General features: G+C 34.1%; 2 protein-coding genes and 1 long non-coding RNA gene across 11 annotated transcripts in view; 2 read left to right on the top strand and 1 right to left on the bottom strand.

The window, feature by feature from the left end:
- Window positions 1-354, bottom strand: part of LOC141376383 (uncharacterized) — a 51,286-nt gene extending 50,932 nt beyond the window's left edge. For all 4 annotated transcript variants that reach the window (XR_015501171.1, XR_015501172.1, XR_015501170.1 and 1 more), the window contains exon 1: window positions 63-354. This is a non-coding gene — a long non-coding RNA (uncharacterized LOC141376383). The remainder of the gene's footprint in view (window positions 1-62) is intronic.
- fhdc3 (FH2 domain containing 3) lies at window positions 345-11,891 on the top strand. The gene is given in 12 exon segments (NM_001077716.3): window positions 345-437; window positions 2,001-2,513; window positions 4,914-4,975; window positions 5,239-5,338; window positions 5,764-5,849; window positions 6,405-6,505; window positions 7,789-7,859; window positions 7,949-8,056; window positions 8,136-8,206; window positions 8,286-8,403; window positions 8,519-8,683; window positions 10,468-11,891. Coding segments are annotated over 11 exon segments (2,469 nt in total). The 5' UTR covers window positions 345-437; window positions 2,001-2,054; the 3' UTR covers window positions 11,596-11,891.
- Window positions 11,892-14,067: 2,176 nt separating this feature from the next.
- Window positions 14,068-17,685, top strand: part of trim3b (tripartite motif containing 3b) — a 63,881-nt gene continuing 60,263 nt past the window's right edge. For 4 of the 6 annotated variants that reach the window (XR_015500425.1, XR_015500426.1, XR_015500427.1 and 1 more), the window contains exons 1-2: window positions 14,373-14,532; window positions 15,878-15,945. The gene's annotated coding sequence lies outside the window, so the exon portion shown is untranslated. 6 annotated transcript variants of the gene reach the window in all.

Here is a 17,685-nt window from a genome sequence, read left to right as displayed (position 1 = left end):
CCTAATAACGTTTTTGAATGTATACATAGCGTTTTATAAATAAAAATGACCCGACGTCTTACCTTTAACGTTAAATGTAAGCAGGGCTTTCTTTGTCAGTTAAGACCGTTACAATTCAAACTGTGGTCGCGAGATCTGATACTAAAAAAAATGTACATAGGCTAATGACCCAGCGTGTAGTTTCCATCTTTAACTATTCTTTATGTTTTTTGCTTCCGAAAGTATTTTAAGTAACAGCAAAGGTGTGAGTTGCTCAGGTAAGGGCAGGATGCGGCTCGTGAGCGCGCGTGAGGGGGTGTGGCTGCTCCCATCCTTTAAAGTGCTCGTGCTGGAAGTTGATGGCGTTTGACATGTGGATTATCTGTTGACTTTCTCCGGCATGGACGTCGGTTCATTGAGCGTTCACCAGCAGTCAACCTGATATTATTTGTCCACCGGTACGTATATTGGAAAACAAATTACTTTTGCCACTTTCTGTGGCTTTGACATAGTGTTTAAATATTTAGTTGTCTTTTAATTACTTGTTTGTGTTATGCATTACTGATGACAATGTATTTTCACCATTATTTTGATCCATCTGGGCTCTGAACTGTTGATCCTTGTTAACCTTTTTGTTTTTTAAAAAGTCGAATAATGTAGAGATCTAAATGTATTTGTTGCTCTGCATGTTCTGTAAATGTGCATTTTGAATTGCTGTAACGTTAGATTAAGTAGTACACAGTGTAATTATGTAAACATAATATATGTATGTCTTATATATATAAATATTTTAAATTAATGTCAACCAGCTATACTAATTATGTATATATTAATAAATTACCAAATGTGTAGGTGTAGTTACCACTGCTTAATTTATAATGCCTGTTTTGTTGGTTTTAAAAAGAACTAGTGGTCCCTGTTTACCTCTACTTGTAATTTATTGCCTTCTATTTAAATTTAAGTTACACTTGAAGAAATATCCCAAAAGCACAATAGAAACCAATAAATACTGAGCCTTAAAAGTTGAGAGCTTGTAAAACAGTTGTAGTAGAAAACATTCAAATTCAAGTAATTTTATATTAATTTTTTCTAAAGGGGTGTTAAAAGTATAGCTTTAAATGTTGGAAATGTAGCTTCCATTGCAGGTTTAAGCATTACACAGTCAGTAAAATAAAAAAATAAGGAGATCAAAGTATGTGTGATATGCAAAGTAGTCTCTATGCTTGATCGTTTTAATGAAATGGTTTGTTTATCTGCCTGTTGAAGTTCCTAGGCAAATTGGTATTGTAAAGAATTATCTTGGTTGGCTCGCATAGCTACCTTTTTCAAATAAGCAACTTGCTATACCTGTTCGTTTTAACATTGGGTATATTTGTTTGTGAAAAGTTCAGATGCAAAAATTTCTAAAAGCCATTTAAAATGTCCTTTAAAAATGAGCAGTTTTCTCAACCTCCTATTTTTATTTTTATTTATTTCACTTTACAGATGATGTAAAAACCCTATTCATTGACACAAAAGTAAATTTACTAAACCAACCCAAAAGAGCCTGACAAAATGCTCAATTGTAGAAGAAAAGTTTAGGTGGCATTTAGAGGTTTTTGCATCTGAACTCTTCATGCATAGATGTAAAAAGTTCACACTCAACTGGCGTGGTTACTCTGGCATAGTTTGACAGAAATATACAAAGAACGCAAAATATTAATTTCTGTTTTGACTGAAGATGTTTTATAATAATTTTCAGATGTTAAAAACATCATATGCACAAACTATGCACCTAAAACAAGCATTTAACCCAATGTTGCTTTGCGTTGTTTGTTTCGTTCTATTGAAAAATATAAGTCATATACTGTAGCAAACTAATTTTTGTCCCAGCCAAATTAACTAAGAAAACCAAACCACGGTTGTGGACACACTGTTACAATACACAGTTTGCCTTTACTAGGTAAATGTTACTGATGGTAAAAAAATTTGGATGGCTTGGATTCCTTCTTTTTATGCTTGTATATCTGTATTTCTATCAGATCCCTCCAGTGAACTGGAATTAAGTCCACTATATATCCACATTGTGTCCTCCAATGGATGGCGCATCAGTTGTAACCACAGCATCTCTACCTCCTGATCTTCACGATCCCTCCAGGTGCTTTCAAAATGAAACCTCACCATTCAGACGTCCTGTCCAGCTTCCTCCCCTGGGCCCTCCACCTCCCCCTCCACCACCACCACCACCACCACCACTATTTCTACCTCCACCTCCACCACCCCCACCTCCTTCACTCATGGGGGACCCCTTCACCCGGACTGTCCAGCGGCGCTCCAGAATGCGTAACTTCAACTGGGACGCCATCCCTAGGCATAGTGTATTAGGCAAGCGCAATGTCTGGACAGCCCACCGCAACCTTGAGAACTTTGAGCTGGACACTAAGCGTATGGAGGAGCTTTTCAGCCACAATGAGCACCACGGTTTGATCCGCAAGGGTGGGACGGTCCGAAAAAGTGTGTGGGGCCTTTCGCAAATTGCTGCAGAATCTGAAAACGTAAGTGCCATTGCTTTGTTGTAAAGCTAAAGAATTTGCCATGCCATGTATATCTACAGCTGTATTTTCCAGGCCCTTTGGTTGGGACTGTACTGAAAGATTGAAAGGCAGCTCAGATGTCATCTCTTATTTATTAAGTTTGTAAGTGCAGGATAAATTAAACATGGCATCTAGTACTCGCTAGTGGCCTATATCAACTCAATCTATTACTCTGTTGGGTATCTCACCTTTCAAATGTTCAATCTATTGATCTGGAGAGGTGATTTCCAGCTCTGATAAAGCTCAAGTATTGGATATACTGTCTTCTGAGAACGAGTGAAAGGAAAGAGCAACTTTATCACATTTCCATTTAACCCTCTTTTTCCTGAGGCCATATTAATAGCTCAAAGCACAACAAGGTGTCAACTATAAAAACTGATTAAATTATAATTTTATTCTGGGTGTTTTCGTCCTTTTTGGATGCAACAAACAGCCTAATGTTAATCCTTGTGTGTGGGACCATCCAAAGAATTTGACATGAAAATTAGGAATGCTCCGATCAGGATTTTTGCAGCTGATACCAAGTACATTCTAATTCTTCAAGCTTTATAATACATAAAGCACATGTAAGTGGAGAGCTCTCCCTACCAAAAAGAATAAATTAAGGATGCTGTATATAATGCCTTAAACGCATCTCTTTTAACCATTTAGGTGTGAACATGTCATGGTCAGAAGCAGCTTTACAGAAAATAATAAACACAGATAAAAAAGCTGGTAAGAAAAATGACAAAATGCAATTTAGAAACACTGCAAATGTCTAGCATTGGCTTTACTGATCTATTAATTTAGCATAAGAAATTTAATGCTTAGACCATCACTGTGCCTCTCGCGATCTGTTCTCTTGCTTATTCACTCTCGTCACCATGATTTACGGGTATTTTAAATTTTGGGGATCATGGAGCTACCATGAATATGGGGAGACTTGTGAAGCTTCTGGGAGAGGTCATAAGATTGGATGAGACACTAGATGGGTCACTGGATAACAAACACCTGCAATCGTTTCAAGAGATCGGCCAGATTGGCGAGTAGCGATTGAGTAATTTAATGTGATTATCGGTCCGATCTTCGGCCAATCGATCGGAGCATCCCTGTTGAAAATCTTTCTTTTTTTAGGTGAACTATTGGATATTTTAGTGAACAAGTTAATAAATAGGGGAAATAATTATTTAAAAAAATTAAGCTTTAATTTCAGTTGTAAATCAACATGCTGAAGTAAGTCTCAGCAACTTCTGTAATTTATATTCTTTTTTTTTCTTTTTTGTATTTTGCATCCATGTTGTGTTCAAAAAAAAAAAAAAATTCTTCTTATTTGTTTTGAAAAAAATATATTCATCACCCTTTGTACAACCTAAATTGAGAGATTTATATTAGCAAGGGTTTCAGAAATTGTTTTTAATCCTTAATAAACACTTTCTTATTATTCTTTCAAAAGGACTTTTATACCATACAGAAAGGTCTTTTTGGGTTCAGTCTTACTATAATTCATTTTTTAGTATATGCAGCATCAGGTTCTCTGGAATTCTAAAAACAATAGAGAATGGGAATTTACATGACGGCGAGTTGCGTTCCGCCATGTATTCGGACATGCTCAGGAGTGCACAATGTAAACCAATGCAAATCACCACAGAGTCACCGTTTTATAGTAATACTTGTTAAAAATACATTGCAAAGACAGAATATAATTAACTAACATGTAGATCTCTTTATAAATGTCCTTTTTTGTCTGAGATGCTGAAAATAGTCATTCCATACAATGTCCAGTCGAACTAGAAAGCCGAGCACTGATGCAGAGGAAGAAGGTCAAATAAATAAACCAGCTTATCTGTGAATGACAGGGTGTCAATGAGCTGCTGCAAGAAAACATTTCCATGTATAATTTTCTCCATTGATTGCAGTGTGAGCGCATCCATTTATTGCCATTTATTGTAAATATAATACAGTACACCTATAGAGATCAGGTTCCTATGTTTCAAATTCCCAGAATGCATTGCACTGTAGTGATACACTCCCAATCTCTATATTTAATTCTTTTTTTTGTTCAATTTTCCTTGTAACATTGAGAAGTAATCATCAGTAACCAATGCACTCTCCATAATTTCAGTCCAAGAAGACACCTTATCTTTTATATTTTACAGTTATCACATAGAAAAATGTGATCTGATGATGTTTGTGCTAGTATGGACTGTTGATACATGTCTATTTAAAGAAGCATGTGATAAAGTTAAGCTATGAAATGGTGAACTATTATGGAAAATGTAGACATTTGTTTGACATTGTTAAGTTGCTCTTAACGAATATAAAGGACTTGCCCTTTTCCTAGCTTAGAAGTTGATATATGTTTGTTTTGTTTTTGTTTTGTAGGTATCAATTCTCAACTCTAAAAAAAGTATGAATATTGGTATTCTACTCAAACAATTTAAAAGGTAATGTATGAAATGTTCATGATTTTCTTTATTTCTAATAAAATATTTCTAAAAACATTGCAAACTTTTATTCCTGAACAGATCCTGTGCTATAGTTTTTGAGACACTTTCACAGTTGTGTTCATTTATGTAGTGCTGTCAGTAAAATATATGGAATTAGAGTTGGTTTAAGTAGTTTATTGTTCTGTTTCAAAAACTCCCAGCAATAGCACTCAAATTTGCCATTGAAAAGCATGTCATCTGTGTTTTGATGCACTTTACAGGACACCAAAGGACATTGTGGAGGCTGTTAGGAACGGAAACATGTGCTTTGCTTCTGGTAAACTGAGAGAGCTTAATAAGCTGTTGCCTGATGATGTGGAGGTAAACAAGCCTTTATTTGTTTTATTTTGGCTAGAATAAAAGCAGTTTTTAATTTTTAAGAACCATTTAAAGGTCAAAATTATTAGCCACTTTAAGCAATTTTTTTGCCCGGTAGTCTACAGAACAAGCCGTCGTTATACAATAACTTCCCTAATTATACTAACCTGCCTAGGTAAACTAATTAGCCTAGTTAAGCCTTTAAAAGCTGTATAGAAGTGTCTTGAAAAATATCTAGTCAAATATTATTTATTATTTACTGTCCTCATGGCAAAGATCAAATAAATCAGTTATTAGAAATTATTTGTTAAAACAATTATGTTTAAAAATGTGTTGAAAAAATGTTCTCTCCGTTAAGCAGAAAATGGGGGAAAAATAAACAGGGGGGCTAATAATTCTGACTTCAACTGTATATCTACACACTCTAGACAAAGAAGCTGATGTCATTCAATGGGGATTTGTCAGCACTAAATGACGCTGACCGTTTCATGGTGATGCTGGTTCAAGTGCCAGGGTGAGTTTTTTTGACATGGTTCAAAATATAGGTGTGCATATATATATATATATATATATATATATATATATATATATATATATATATATATATATATATATAGATGCCACATTTAGTTTAATTTCCTAAGATTACCACAACACTGCTCAACCTTTTATTGTTAAAACTGCCAAGATTTACAGTAAATTCCCAAAGAACTTGAAGTTTTATTAACCTATGGTCATATTTTAATGTGTTGTGTGAGACCTTCATCTCTCTGTATTGTTTTAGTAAAATCATCTGCTGATTTCACAATCAACTTGCACTTGAATGTTTTTGGATTAAGTTTGATCATTCCGGTGTGATGTGTATAGTAGCACATGGAAACAGCAGCCAATGTGCCATATACAGTATATATTTTCTACAGACTGTATAATTCTATGATTCAAAATAGTTAAAAATTGATGCTGTTCTTGGGAAATATGTAGTGTTACATGTTGTTCCAGTGTGTTAAAACTGGAAATGGTTTTGGTTTAAAAATGGCTATTAATTCTTTAACTGTTGTTTGTTTTTTAGGTATAAAGTAAGATTAAAGAGCTTACTTCTCAGAGAAGAGTTTTTCCCCTTTATAGAGGAGATCAAGCACTCCATTGCTGTCATGACAACCGCTGCTAATGGTACCTTTTTTACTTGTATTGAACAATAAAAAGTATATAAGATTATAAAACTTATTAACAATACACACACACACACACACACACACACACAGGAATGCAAAATTCCAAATGACCACCACCTGTAAACATTCTTCAGTTTTCACAAAAAAATTTATTGTAAATTTTAGTGATAATGTAAATTTTTAAACTGTACAAATTTGTCAATTTTCTATTTAAATCAGGAATTAAAAATAAAATGACATCTGAAACATTCTTCATTTTGCAAGGCAGTTTGTAATCATTGTAAAATATCTATTAGATTCACAACACATTATTTATTCTATTTTGAACAGTTTTGAACAGTTATTTTGAACAGAAGAAATTAAGTAAACTTATTTAAGTGTATTAAACATAAAACAACGAAGTTCTCTCCAAAAAATATATAAAAATAGTTTCATCTTATTTCAAAGGGCACCTATTCTACCTCTTTTACAAGATGTAATATAAGATTTTTGTAATGAGTCACACACAAAACCAGTACAAGTGCACACACACATATGCACGTTTACTGACACCATGTGGCCATGGTTATTATAGCGGGTTTTACTGTCTTTATTACAAACATCCTCTGTTTTAAAAATGTTTTAACATTAATTATTGAGGTGCAGCTGATCACAGAGAGTTGTAACATATATTTTAATCCCAGTTTATTTGCAAAAAATGTTCTGTGGACATGTGTATACATGTTATTACGGAGACACCAATTACGGACATGGCACCTGTCAATCAATTCGGTGGAGAGGAAAAAGCGTACTTTAACATCACGTTGCGGAGGGCCTCAAAATCACTGGGATTTGGAACCTATTTTGACATCAGTAAATAAAAAAAAGAGACTTTTTGTGTTCATATCACTCCAATACAATACAATATATCTACACACATTTCTGTCCAAGCAGCTTGCAAAAGTTGATTTTCATCTTAGGTGCCTTTTAATGAAAGTAGTTTGAACAAACATACATTTTTAGAGTGTACTCAATTGATTTAAAAACAAAACAAAATGTTTATATTTGTGAACATGCTGATTTAGTGTTCATGAAACATTTTTTTTTATATTCTATATATTTATATTGATTCTATTCTTTATATGTATATCTTTATTTGTATTATTTCTATGAACACAAAGTTTAATTTGTCTTCCTTTTATATTTACTTTGATTAATGTCTTTACTGTGACTCAATTATTTTTTTTTTTCATAATTTTGCTAAATAAGTGTTTAAAAAAATCTAAATCTTACTAATACCAGAGTTGCTGGCATGTGATGACCTACATTCAATCATTAGACTGGTGCTGAAGGCTGGAAACTACATGAATGCGGTGAGTGTCACATGGTCTGTTATTAAATAAATACACTTTTCCCGAGTGTTTAATACAGCTGGAACAGAAAAACAACTCTCTCATTTTAGGGTGGATATGCAGGTAGCGCTATCGGTTTCAGGATGGCATCATTGCTCAAACTGGTGGACACTAAAGCAAATAAACCTGGCATGAACCTTATGCACTACGTTACCATGGTAAATTACGTGAATGCTCTTTTTGGACTTTATTAATTACCAGATGTTGATTAGATTCTTTTTGGCTATTTGTTTTCAGCAAGCCCAACAAATCGATGAAGCTTTGTTGCACTTTACTGATCAGCTTCAACACATTGGAATTGCTGCCAGGTTATTACATATTTTTTGTAATATGTAGAAGTTTTTTTTTTCTGGAGTAAAAATGACTTTGTTCATTTTTTCTATTCAGGATTCAAAAGCAGGAAGTGGAAATGGACTTTCAAAGGGAGTTGGAGAAAATTAAAGAAGCAAAAATGGACGCTAGCAAACAGCCGGATCTACTACATCAGATGGAAGCATTTCTACGTGTAAGATATATTTTGGGTTTGCAGTGTAAAATCAGGTGTTTGATTTGCTTTGTGGAAAAAAATAAATATTATTCCAAGTATACGGATAATTCCTGCTACGTCTGCTGTTGTACAGATGGCAGACACTCGGCTTATGGATGTGGAGGCTTCTCTTCAGGAACTGGAAGCCATCAGCACCTCAGTGGCTGAGTATTTCTGTGAAGATGCGGCCACATTCAAGCTGGAGGAGTGTTGCTCTATCTTTCATTCCTTCTGTGAGAGGTTTGAGAGAGCTGCACAGGTAAAATATCATGTTTTCCTAAGAGAGCATGTTTCGTTGCACAGTTCAACTACTTGGATTACATACCTGCTGTTCACCCAAATGTATTTTTGATTGAAATTAATCAAAATGTATCACACAACGCTTTATTATATTATTTTTGCACCCAAATTGTTTTGTTTTCTTAGCCCTTAGACATTAAGTATTGTCTTTGTAAAAATTAAAACAATTATTTGTGGGCAAAAATGTTCAGTGTGATGAGTGTGATATAATTTGTGATGCCTATTTAATGGAGTAACCCATATTTCAGTTTTTTTTTTTTTCCGTTTGACAATTTTAAATAACTTTAAGCCTAACAGCCACTATTTGTAACTGCATCGAACATTTATTTTTAAATTACATTTAATTCATAGATTTTATTATTTTTTTTGTAATTTGTTGTGCTGTTTCATAAGATAAAGCAACAGTTGAGCCCTACATGGATAAGAGATTATGCAAAGTACAACATGTAACTGTAGCCTAAAATGTTACAAAGATTTAATAATTGTTAAATGTTAATTGATTTTTAATTGTTACAAACTAATTTAGAATAGTTTTGTTCCTGCATAAATACCCAGATATGTAGGAGTAAACAAAGTTGTGTAATTTTATGCATCAGCTGCTTGTGTACATACACTTACAAATCAAATGGAGTGTGCTTTCAAAGGCTGTGTATATGACTGCGCTTAAGTGTTAAGGTCATTGCACAATGAACATTTTCAAATGCTTTTTTTTTTTAAAGACAATCTGTCTTTATATCACGCACTTTGCTTTTTGCAAAACGCTCAACGCTCCGAGTGACAGCATTTTTTAGATTTATGGATTCTGGCTCTGAATTGTCAAAATGCGCTTTCTACATACTGTAGATGCAAAAATGGAAAAAATTTAGCTGATAAGAATTAACTTTTTTTGATCAATGAAAGTTTTGGAGGCTGTGTGCAAATGTTAAAGGCTGTTTCTCAATATGCATTCTTCAGCGATCTTGTGTCCTTGTGTTCAGTTCCAATACTCAAGACCACAAGAACGGAGGACGCGTAAAACTTCCCAGATGTGTTCTTGATATTTTGGAAACATAGATTCAGACTTGAGCACCAAACTCGCTCTAGAAGTCCCAGAAGTCATTGCGACTGGAGGTGGGAAGCGTAGCATTTTATATAGGTTTATTAATAAAGTTCAGAGATATAACTTATTTTTCCCAAAATGAGACTTTGAATATAAGTATTACTATAAAAATCTTTATAAAGGAATAAACACATTAAGGGTGTGTATTTGCTGAAATTCGTATCAAAATCAGTTTTATTTGTATTGTGCAACGTATATTTGTAAAGTCTTTATGCATAGTATATTTTTTGAAAAGGGGAAAAACAATAAATCGTTGTATGAATGCTGTAATGTTTAAATAATTTTCCATTAAAAATGTTTGAAGGTCATGTGACCATCAGAAAGGACGCAGCATCTTATTTCTCACAGGACCCGTTCTCTGTTCTTGCGTTTAACCGAGTTTGTTCTACCGAGGTGACCTGGCAAGAAAGGTCTTCACAAGAACGCAAGTCCATTCTCTGCGTTCTTGGAATTGAGAAACAGCCAATGACACAACCTAAGGTCGTATATAGTTTATAATTTGTGAAAATGTTTGAATATTATATAATTTAAATATAAAAAATATTAAGTGTTCTTTGTTCTTTATTGGGCTCCATGAATGAAAGAAAAAAAAGGTAACATATATTGTTTAAGCAATCCCCCATACCATCTTCTATGTCCTGCAGGAAAACCGTGATCGAGAGGCAGCTGAAACTCGCAAGCGGCAACAAAGAGAGAGAGAAATACTGACCAAAACTGCCAAGCGTCGATCCACTGGCTCATGCTCCACTCAGGATGGGAACAATGACAACTCCACTCTAGAATCTGTCCTGACCAGCTTTCTCAAGCAACGTCCTTCCCGCAGGAGGCCTGGTGGACCCACATCAGTCGCAAACAGCCTCGTCAAGAACATTCGTCCTCAGGTTGAGAAGCGTGAGGACAATGAGAACCTGGACAGCCCTATCGATAGCAATGAGGAGAAATTTGAGATTCCAAGAGTGGAGGAACCAGAGAACATCTGCCAGGAGGAGCTTCCACCTTGTGTCATTAATGATGTTCAACGGGCACGTGCCGCATCCAAAAGAGGACAGTGCATTGATGACGAACCGATTCCTGAAAGCAGTGATCGTAAACAAGATGAAGGAAGCAACACCTCGATCAAACAAAAACTTGAAGATGGAGTAGTGGATAAAAAAGAAGTAGAGGAGGTTGAAGATTTGAATAAAGAGGAAGACAAAGAGAAAATTGAGGAAGCAGATAAAATGCCCGATCTCTCTGGCAAAGTCTTCCGCATTCAGGATTGCGGCTTAAATGAATTGTCTACACCTGATCGTTCCAGAATTGTCTGCACCTCCACACCTCGACAGAGGGATATCAAAGAGGTGGATCTGGCCTTGCAGACTGGACTAGGAGGTCTTGGCTCCCCATGGACCATCCTCAGCCCTCGTGTCTCTCCCCGGGACACTCCGCACCGCAGACACTCCTTCTCCATCTCTAGGGTGGACATTCTTGATGATGGAGTTTGGGCGTTACCTGACACACCTGTACGGGACAAGCCTTCGTTCTCCCATAAATCTGCTGCTTCATCCTCATTACCAGACTGTCCTTCAAAGCGAACTCCTGCACAAGGGATGTTTCCGAGGTCTGCTTCTCTCACTGATGAAAAAGAGAGAGCACCGAACTTTAAACTGGGACAAATCTTTCAGAGACGCATTGGAACGGAAGTTCCTCCAGATAAGAGACAGGAAGGCTCAGGACTTGTGTCTTTCTTTCGACGCTTTGGGGAGAGAAACCGGGCAGGGACTGTTGGTTAGGTTTAAACTTTTTAAAGATTTTACGCTGCCGTGAAGGATATTAGGAATGTGGGCAAATGGGAACTTGTCTTACAATACTCTAGATGCCTTTTGTGTTCTTATGCAAAAATACATGCTGAAGTTGTCATGGCAATGTTTTATTGGTTTTTAGTTCAGCATTGTTATTTCTAACAGGCTGATTTTATTGGTTCGCAACATTGAATTTTAGCAACTAAAATGCATTTTATTTTTGTCATTGTCTTGATGTCTGTCTTTTATTTTTATGTAATAAAGTGTGGATACCACCTTTGAACTTATTGGTTTGTGAGTTTTTTTGTTTGTTTTTTTTCCCCAAAGTCTTCTGCTGGACACTTCATGTGTTATAGCCGCTTGTCAAGTGTGACGTCTTGCGTATTGGCTTTCGGGTCCAAGCGCTCTATCAAACTGAATAGGGAGATTTTGAAAACTTCCAAAGGGGTCGCATGATAAATAATTTCAGTCAATTTTAAAATAATTTCAGGTACTTTAAAAGTTATTTACAATAAAATCTAACTTATTTCTATCTATCTCTAGCTTTCTATATCTGGCTAGCTAGCTACCTATCTATCATAGATATTTATATTATATGTCACCTACGCTATTGTTGTCTAATGGAAGGAATGCGTCAATAGAGCTGCCATTTTAGTACAGGGTAGGGCTCCTTTGAAATGATTGTGGAACCAAGGCACAGAAATACACACATATACAGTTGAAGTCAGAATTATTAGCACCCCTAAATTTTTAGACCGCTTGTTTATTTTTTCCCCAATTTCTGTTTAACAGAGAGAAGATTTTTTTCAGCACATTTCTAAACATAATAATATTAATAACTCATTTCTAATAACTGATTTATTTTATCTTTACCATGATGACTGTAAATAATATTTTACTAGATTTTTTTCAAGACACTTCTATACAGCTCAAAGTGACATTTAAAGGCTTAATTAGGTTAATTAAGTTAACTAGGCAGGTTAGGGGAATTAGGCAAGTTATTGTATAACAGTGGTTTGTTCTGTAGATTATCGAGAAAAAATATAGCTTAAAGGGGCTAATAATTTTGTCCCTAAAATGGTTCATAAAAAATTAAAAACTGCTTTTATTCTTGTCGAAATAAAACAAATAAGACTTTCTCCAGAAGAAAAAATATTATCAGACATACTGTGAATATTTCCTTGCTCTGTTAAACATAATTTGGAAAATATTTCAAAAAGAAGAAAAAAAATCGAAGGGGGCTAATAATTCTGACTTCAACTGTACATAATATCTATGATTGGGAATTTTCCTGATTATGAAATATATGAAAATTATAATTTTACGTCACTTTTCTACATCAATGGATAAGTGATCAAACGGGTATTGCTGACGACGAGCTTGTGTTTGTGTGCATGAAAATGTATTATACTCCCTCCCTGTTAAATTTGATCTAATGCGTGTCCTGAAACACACCTCCTCTCCTGCTTTTACTTCTCATTCTAAAGGAGCGAGCATTTTATTTGTGAATAAATCCCCGTTATGAACGACTCGTTCACTTAGCCGACAGTAATATAAATTTATAGTACCACAGCATCTTGTTGCCAAATTTCATTTACATTGTTTGCTGGTTTTATTCAACAAAACTAGCGTAAGCCGAATATTTAGTGCGAGTTGGTGTTACTTTGCCATATGGTCAATGCAAGAGACTGTATTATCATCAATATTTGTTTAGCACAAAAGTTTGTAACATACAAAAATGTAAAAAAAATAATAATAATAAAAAAAAAGAAATCTTTCCTATGAAATGTTTTGTCTTTGTGCTTTGTTTTACAACTGTACACAGCGCTAAAGTCCAGCATCTTAACATTGGTCTTAGTCGTGACTAGTGTGGTTAAATGACATTTGTCCTGGGAGCAATGTACAAATGTGGTGGCGGTGTTGATACATGCTCAGGGTCCATATGTGAATATCTATCTAGCTAGCTAGCTAGCTATAAATAATCATGATGTAAAAAAAAGTTTTTTAAAGACATTGGTTTTTCAAATAAATTTTATATTAAAAGTAATAGTATTTTCTTGAATTTAAAGTTCTAGCATTATAGCTGTACCATTCAAAATTAAGACAAGTAGGCCACTACTTCAGTATTAAGTTGCCAATGAAAGAAAAACCAGTAGGCTAAGTAGTTTCACTGTAGCATGAAAAACTGTTTGGCTATCCTGAAGATTATATGGCAGTCCTGGACAGATGGTATTGATGTCACTATTCAGTCCTGATTCTAGTTATTGTAAAGTACTATGTGTTCTGCACGTCTGCTGCAGTTTGAATGTAATACATTCTCTCCCTTCCCTGCTCGTTCATCAAGATAAAAATGGAAATGAGGGGAATGTGCCATGTTGTCTGGGTGATGGTGTATGTTTACAGTGTGATCTCACTTGGCTGGTGTCTCAGTGAAATAATACCCCCTGGAAAAAGCTGCAGAGTACAGACTCTTCTTTCATACGGTCTGTGCTCTTTCATAATAAAGGCTGATTTTTGTTCTAAAATATCTAGACTAAAAAATGTAACATTCACTTGTTTAAATATACTTTTAAACCCTTTTTTATGTGCAGTAATGTAATCCTGTTGCATTTAGACTACAAAATAACGATGTTTTTGTGCAGTCTATATTTTTAATGCAAATTTTTTCCTCTGTCTCTAACTCTAAGTCTCTCTCTCTCTCTCTCTCTCTCTCTCTCTCTCTCTCTGTGTGTGTGTGTGTGTGTGTGTGTGTGTGTGTGTGTGTGCGTGAGAGAGAGAGAGAAAGAGAGAGAGGAGAAGGAAAACGAGGAGGAAACTTGAGCTTTACAAAAGGAAAGGACATGAGCACTTTTGGGGACTTCAAATTCTCTGAAAAAATACATTTGCAGACTGGATACTACAAACCGGTGATGCTTTATGTCATCTGTAGTAAGTACTTTATTTATTTACCAATTATTCAGTTTACTATTGAAAAAAGAAGAGAAAATTGCACTTCATGTTGCAATTGGAAAATGTTAATGTAAAATATATTACATTACATATATTACATAATATATTTAACCAAGTGCTACATTTTTACAATGCATTCGTTTAGTTATTTAAGCAAATTAAGATGTTAATTCGACAGGCTTAATTGTTTGTTAGCAAATGTTCCTGAAGTGCTTTATGTGTTAAAGCTATATTACACCTAAAATATATTGACATTGTGATGTACACAAACATGATTTTTACGCAGTAATATTATTTAAAAGATTCTTTAAAAGTGAGCAAATAGTCTGTAAAACGAGTTATAAGTTTAACATTAACTTCCTTAGGTTGTTAAATTATTACAATGTAGGCTAAGTTCCATTTTGTTTAAGTTTTTAATCAAATGTTTTCTTTGAGGGCTCTCTTGGGCTTTTCCCGAAATTGACCAAGAGATGTCGCTATATTTTCAGTAAACGTTTTAAGGGCTAGTTCACACAAAATTATTTCATCGTTTACTCGTCCTTTATTTGTTACAGGCCTGACTTTCTTTCTTCTGAAAATATATTTTGAAGAAAGCTGAACACTTGTAACCCTTAACTTCAATTTATTTTTTCTACAATGAAAGTTAATGGTCACAGATTTTTGGCTATTTTTCAAATAATCTTATTTTGTGTTTAACAGATTAATAAAAATCATTAAGGTTTGGAACCACTTGAGGGAGAGTAAATAGTGTTTAATTTTAATCTTTATAAATACTTTAATTTGGCATTATATATTATGCAGTTAATATTTACTGTTACAAAATGTTTAATGTATCAAAACCATGGTAAAAGAGATAGTGTGTCCAAAAATGACTCTTCACTTTTCATGAACCTGTTTAAGTTTCTTCTTTTATTGATCACAAAATAAAATATCTAGAAAAATTTTCTAGTAAGCAGTAGCCATTGACTTTGACAGTATTTGTTTTTCCTACTATGGGTGTCAATGGTTGCTGGTTTCCAACATTCTTTAAAATATCTTCTTTTGTGATCAATGGACAAATGAAACTCAAGCTTTAGAGTGAGTAAATAGTGAGTACATTTTTTAATTTTTGGCTGAACCGTCCCTTTAATTTAAGGCTACCACAACAACAACAAATTATTTTCCAAACCGATGGTTACATTTCTTAATCTTTGGTTCTTTTAAACATTTCTTGATTATTGGTTCTTTTTTGTACTTGGGTTATGCCTACATTGTTAGCAATGTCATGATCTTCGTCTTCGAAATTAATAATTAACTCCCATTATTATTTTTTACTCATTTATAGATCACACCGAGTTTGAATGATGTCTTGCTTTAATTCCTCTTGATCACCGAAAGCAACAGGATGTTGTGGTAAGTTCTTCAACCTCATTATGATGTATTATGTTTGAAAAGTGCATATGTTGCATTTAGGAATCTGTAACTGTGATGATGTTGGCGTTTTGCTTTTTCAATGACTCAGCTCAAATGGTCAAACAGACATGGATGGGAGGAAGCTGAGTAAGTTTGATAGTTGATAACAGCACAATGCTGGCCATTCATAGTCATTTCCGGGTCCATGTTTGCCAGAAAACTGTGAAAATGATGTGACCCTGTGAAGCCTTTCACTTATATTACAACAGTCATGCGTAACTCAGGATATCACCTGTATTTGGCCTTCGACTAAGTTAAAAACAGAAACTGATTCACAATGGTAATCAAATATATCCTATTCAACATCATTCTGCTTTAGACGTCAGATTAAATTGGTTTGTATAATTAGAAATTTCTGTAAAAATCAGGAAAACAATTATTTTTATCTTACAAGTTTACAAATACAGGTGGTAAGTGAAGTACAACTGGAATGTTGTTAGTGAACTTTGTTACAGACCTGATTAAGAAAGAATGAGCTATAAAATGGTGTAAATCCCTGTGGTTCAGTCTCAGTACAGTGCACTCATTAGTAGGGGAAAAAAAACGAGAGCAGCTTGGAGTTAAATCTCTTTCACTCTTATAGTTAGTATTAAAGTTCTTTCGTACTAGGCAGTTATTAAATAACAAATTGTTTATATTCCCTGTTTGCATATTAGAGGATATTGGATATAATAAAAGACCCTGATAAATGCTGATGCATGCTATATCATGAGATGTGTTTTGTTGCCTTATTCAAGACAATATTTAAAGGCTTGCAAGCCTTGCATATTTGAGACAATAGGCATCTTTAGTACTTTTGTTGTTATAATATTAACATCAAAATGGGATGTCAAGTTAATAATGGACTTTATATATTTGTAGTTTAGTGCTTTATTTTAGTATTTGTAATAATAATAATTTTAAAACTAGTTTGGAGGTTTTCTAATGGTTCCTTGGTTGAGAACCACTGCTTTACATGAGGTATTACCCTAGAAGTAATATATTTGTCGTGAACTAATATTACAAATAGTAATATTTGTTTGTTGGGTGTTTCTTTAGCTTTAGTGAAATAAAAATAAAAAATTCTGTCAAATAAAATGCTATGAAACACAATTGATCACTTTTGATATATGTTAAATTAAAAAATATATATATAAAGGTCAAACATGGTGCATCTAAATTGTAAAGTATAATACAAATATATATATATATATATATATATATATATATATATATATATATATATATATATATATATATATATATATATATATATAACGTGCTCTAAAACCTGACTTCTTTAATTGTAATTTTTATTTTTATACATTCTCACAATGAATTAGAAGCTACAGACAAAAATGTAATTATACAAAAAAAAAAAGTCAAATTTAGGTCAAGAATCATTTGATGACATATTAAAAGATCACGTTGTAGCACCAACATAGATATTAAGTGTCATTTTAAATCTTTTTGCTTTGCCTCTATCCTTTAAATCACTTGGTTTTACTCATTTATCAGTTTTTGATCATTTAATATATGATAAAATTTTAAATGATCACATTGTGAGAACGTCACGGTGGTGAAGTGGGTAGTACAATCACCTCACAGCAAGAAGGTCGCTGGTTCGAGTGGGTTCGACTGGGTCAGTTAGCATTTCTGTATGGAGTTTGCATGTTCTCTTCGTGTTCGCATGGGTTTCCT

The sequence above is a fragment of the Danio rerio genome, chromosome 10 (genome assembly GCF_052040795.2).
Source record: "Danio rerio strain M-AB ecotype USA chromosome 10, GRCz13ab, whole genome shotgun sequence".
Classification (NCBI taxonomy): Eukaryota; Metazoa; Chordata; class Actinopteri; order Cypriniformes; family Danionidae; genus Danio; species Danio rerio.
Note: the sequence above shows the minus strand (reverse complement) of the source record. Positions and strands in the feature narration are given on the sequence as shown.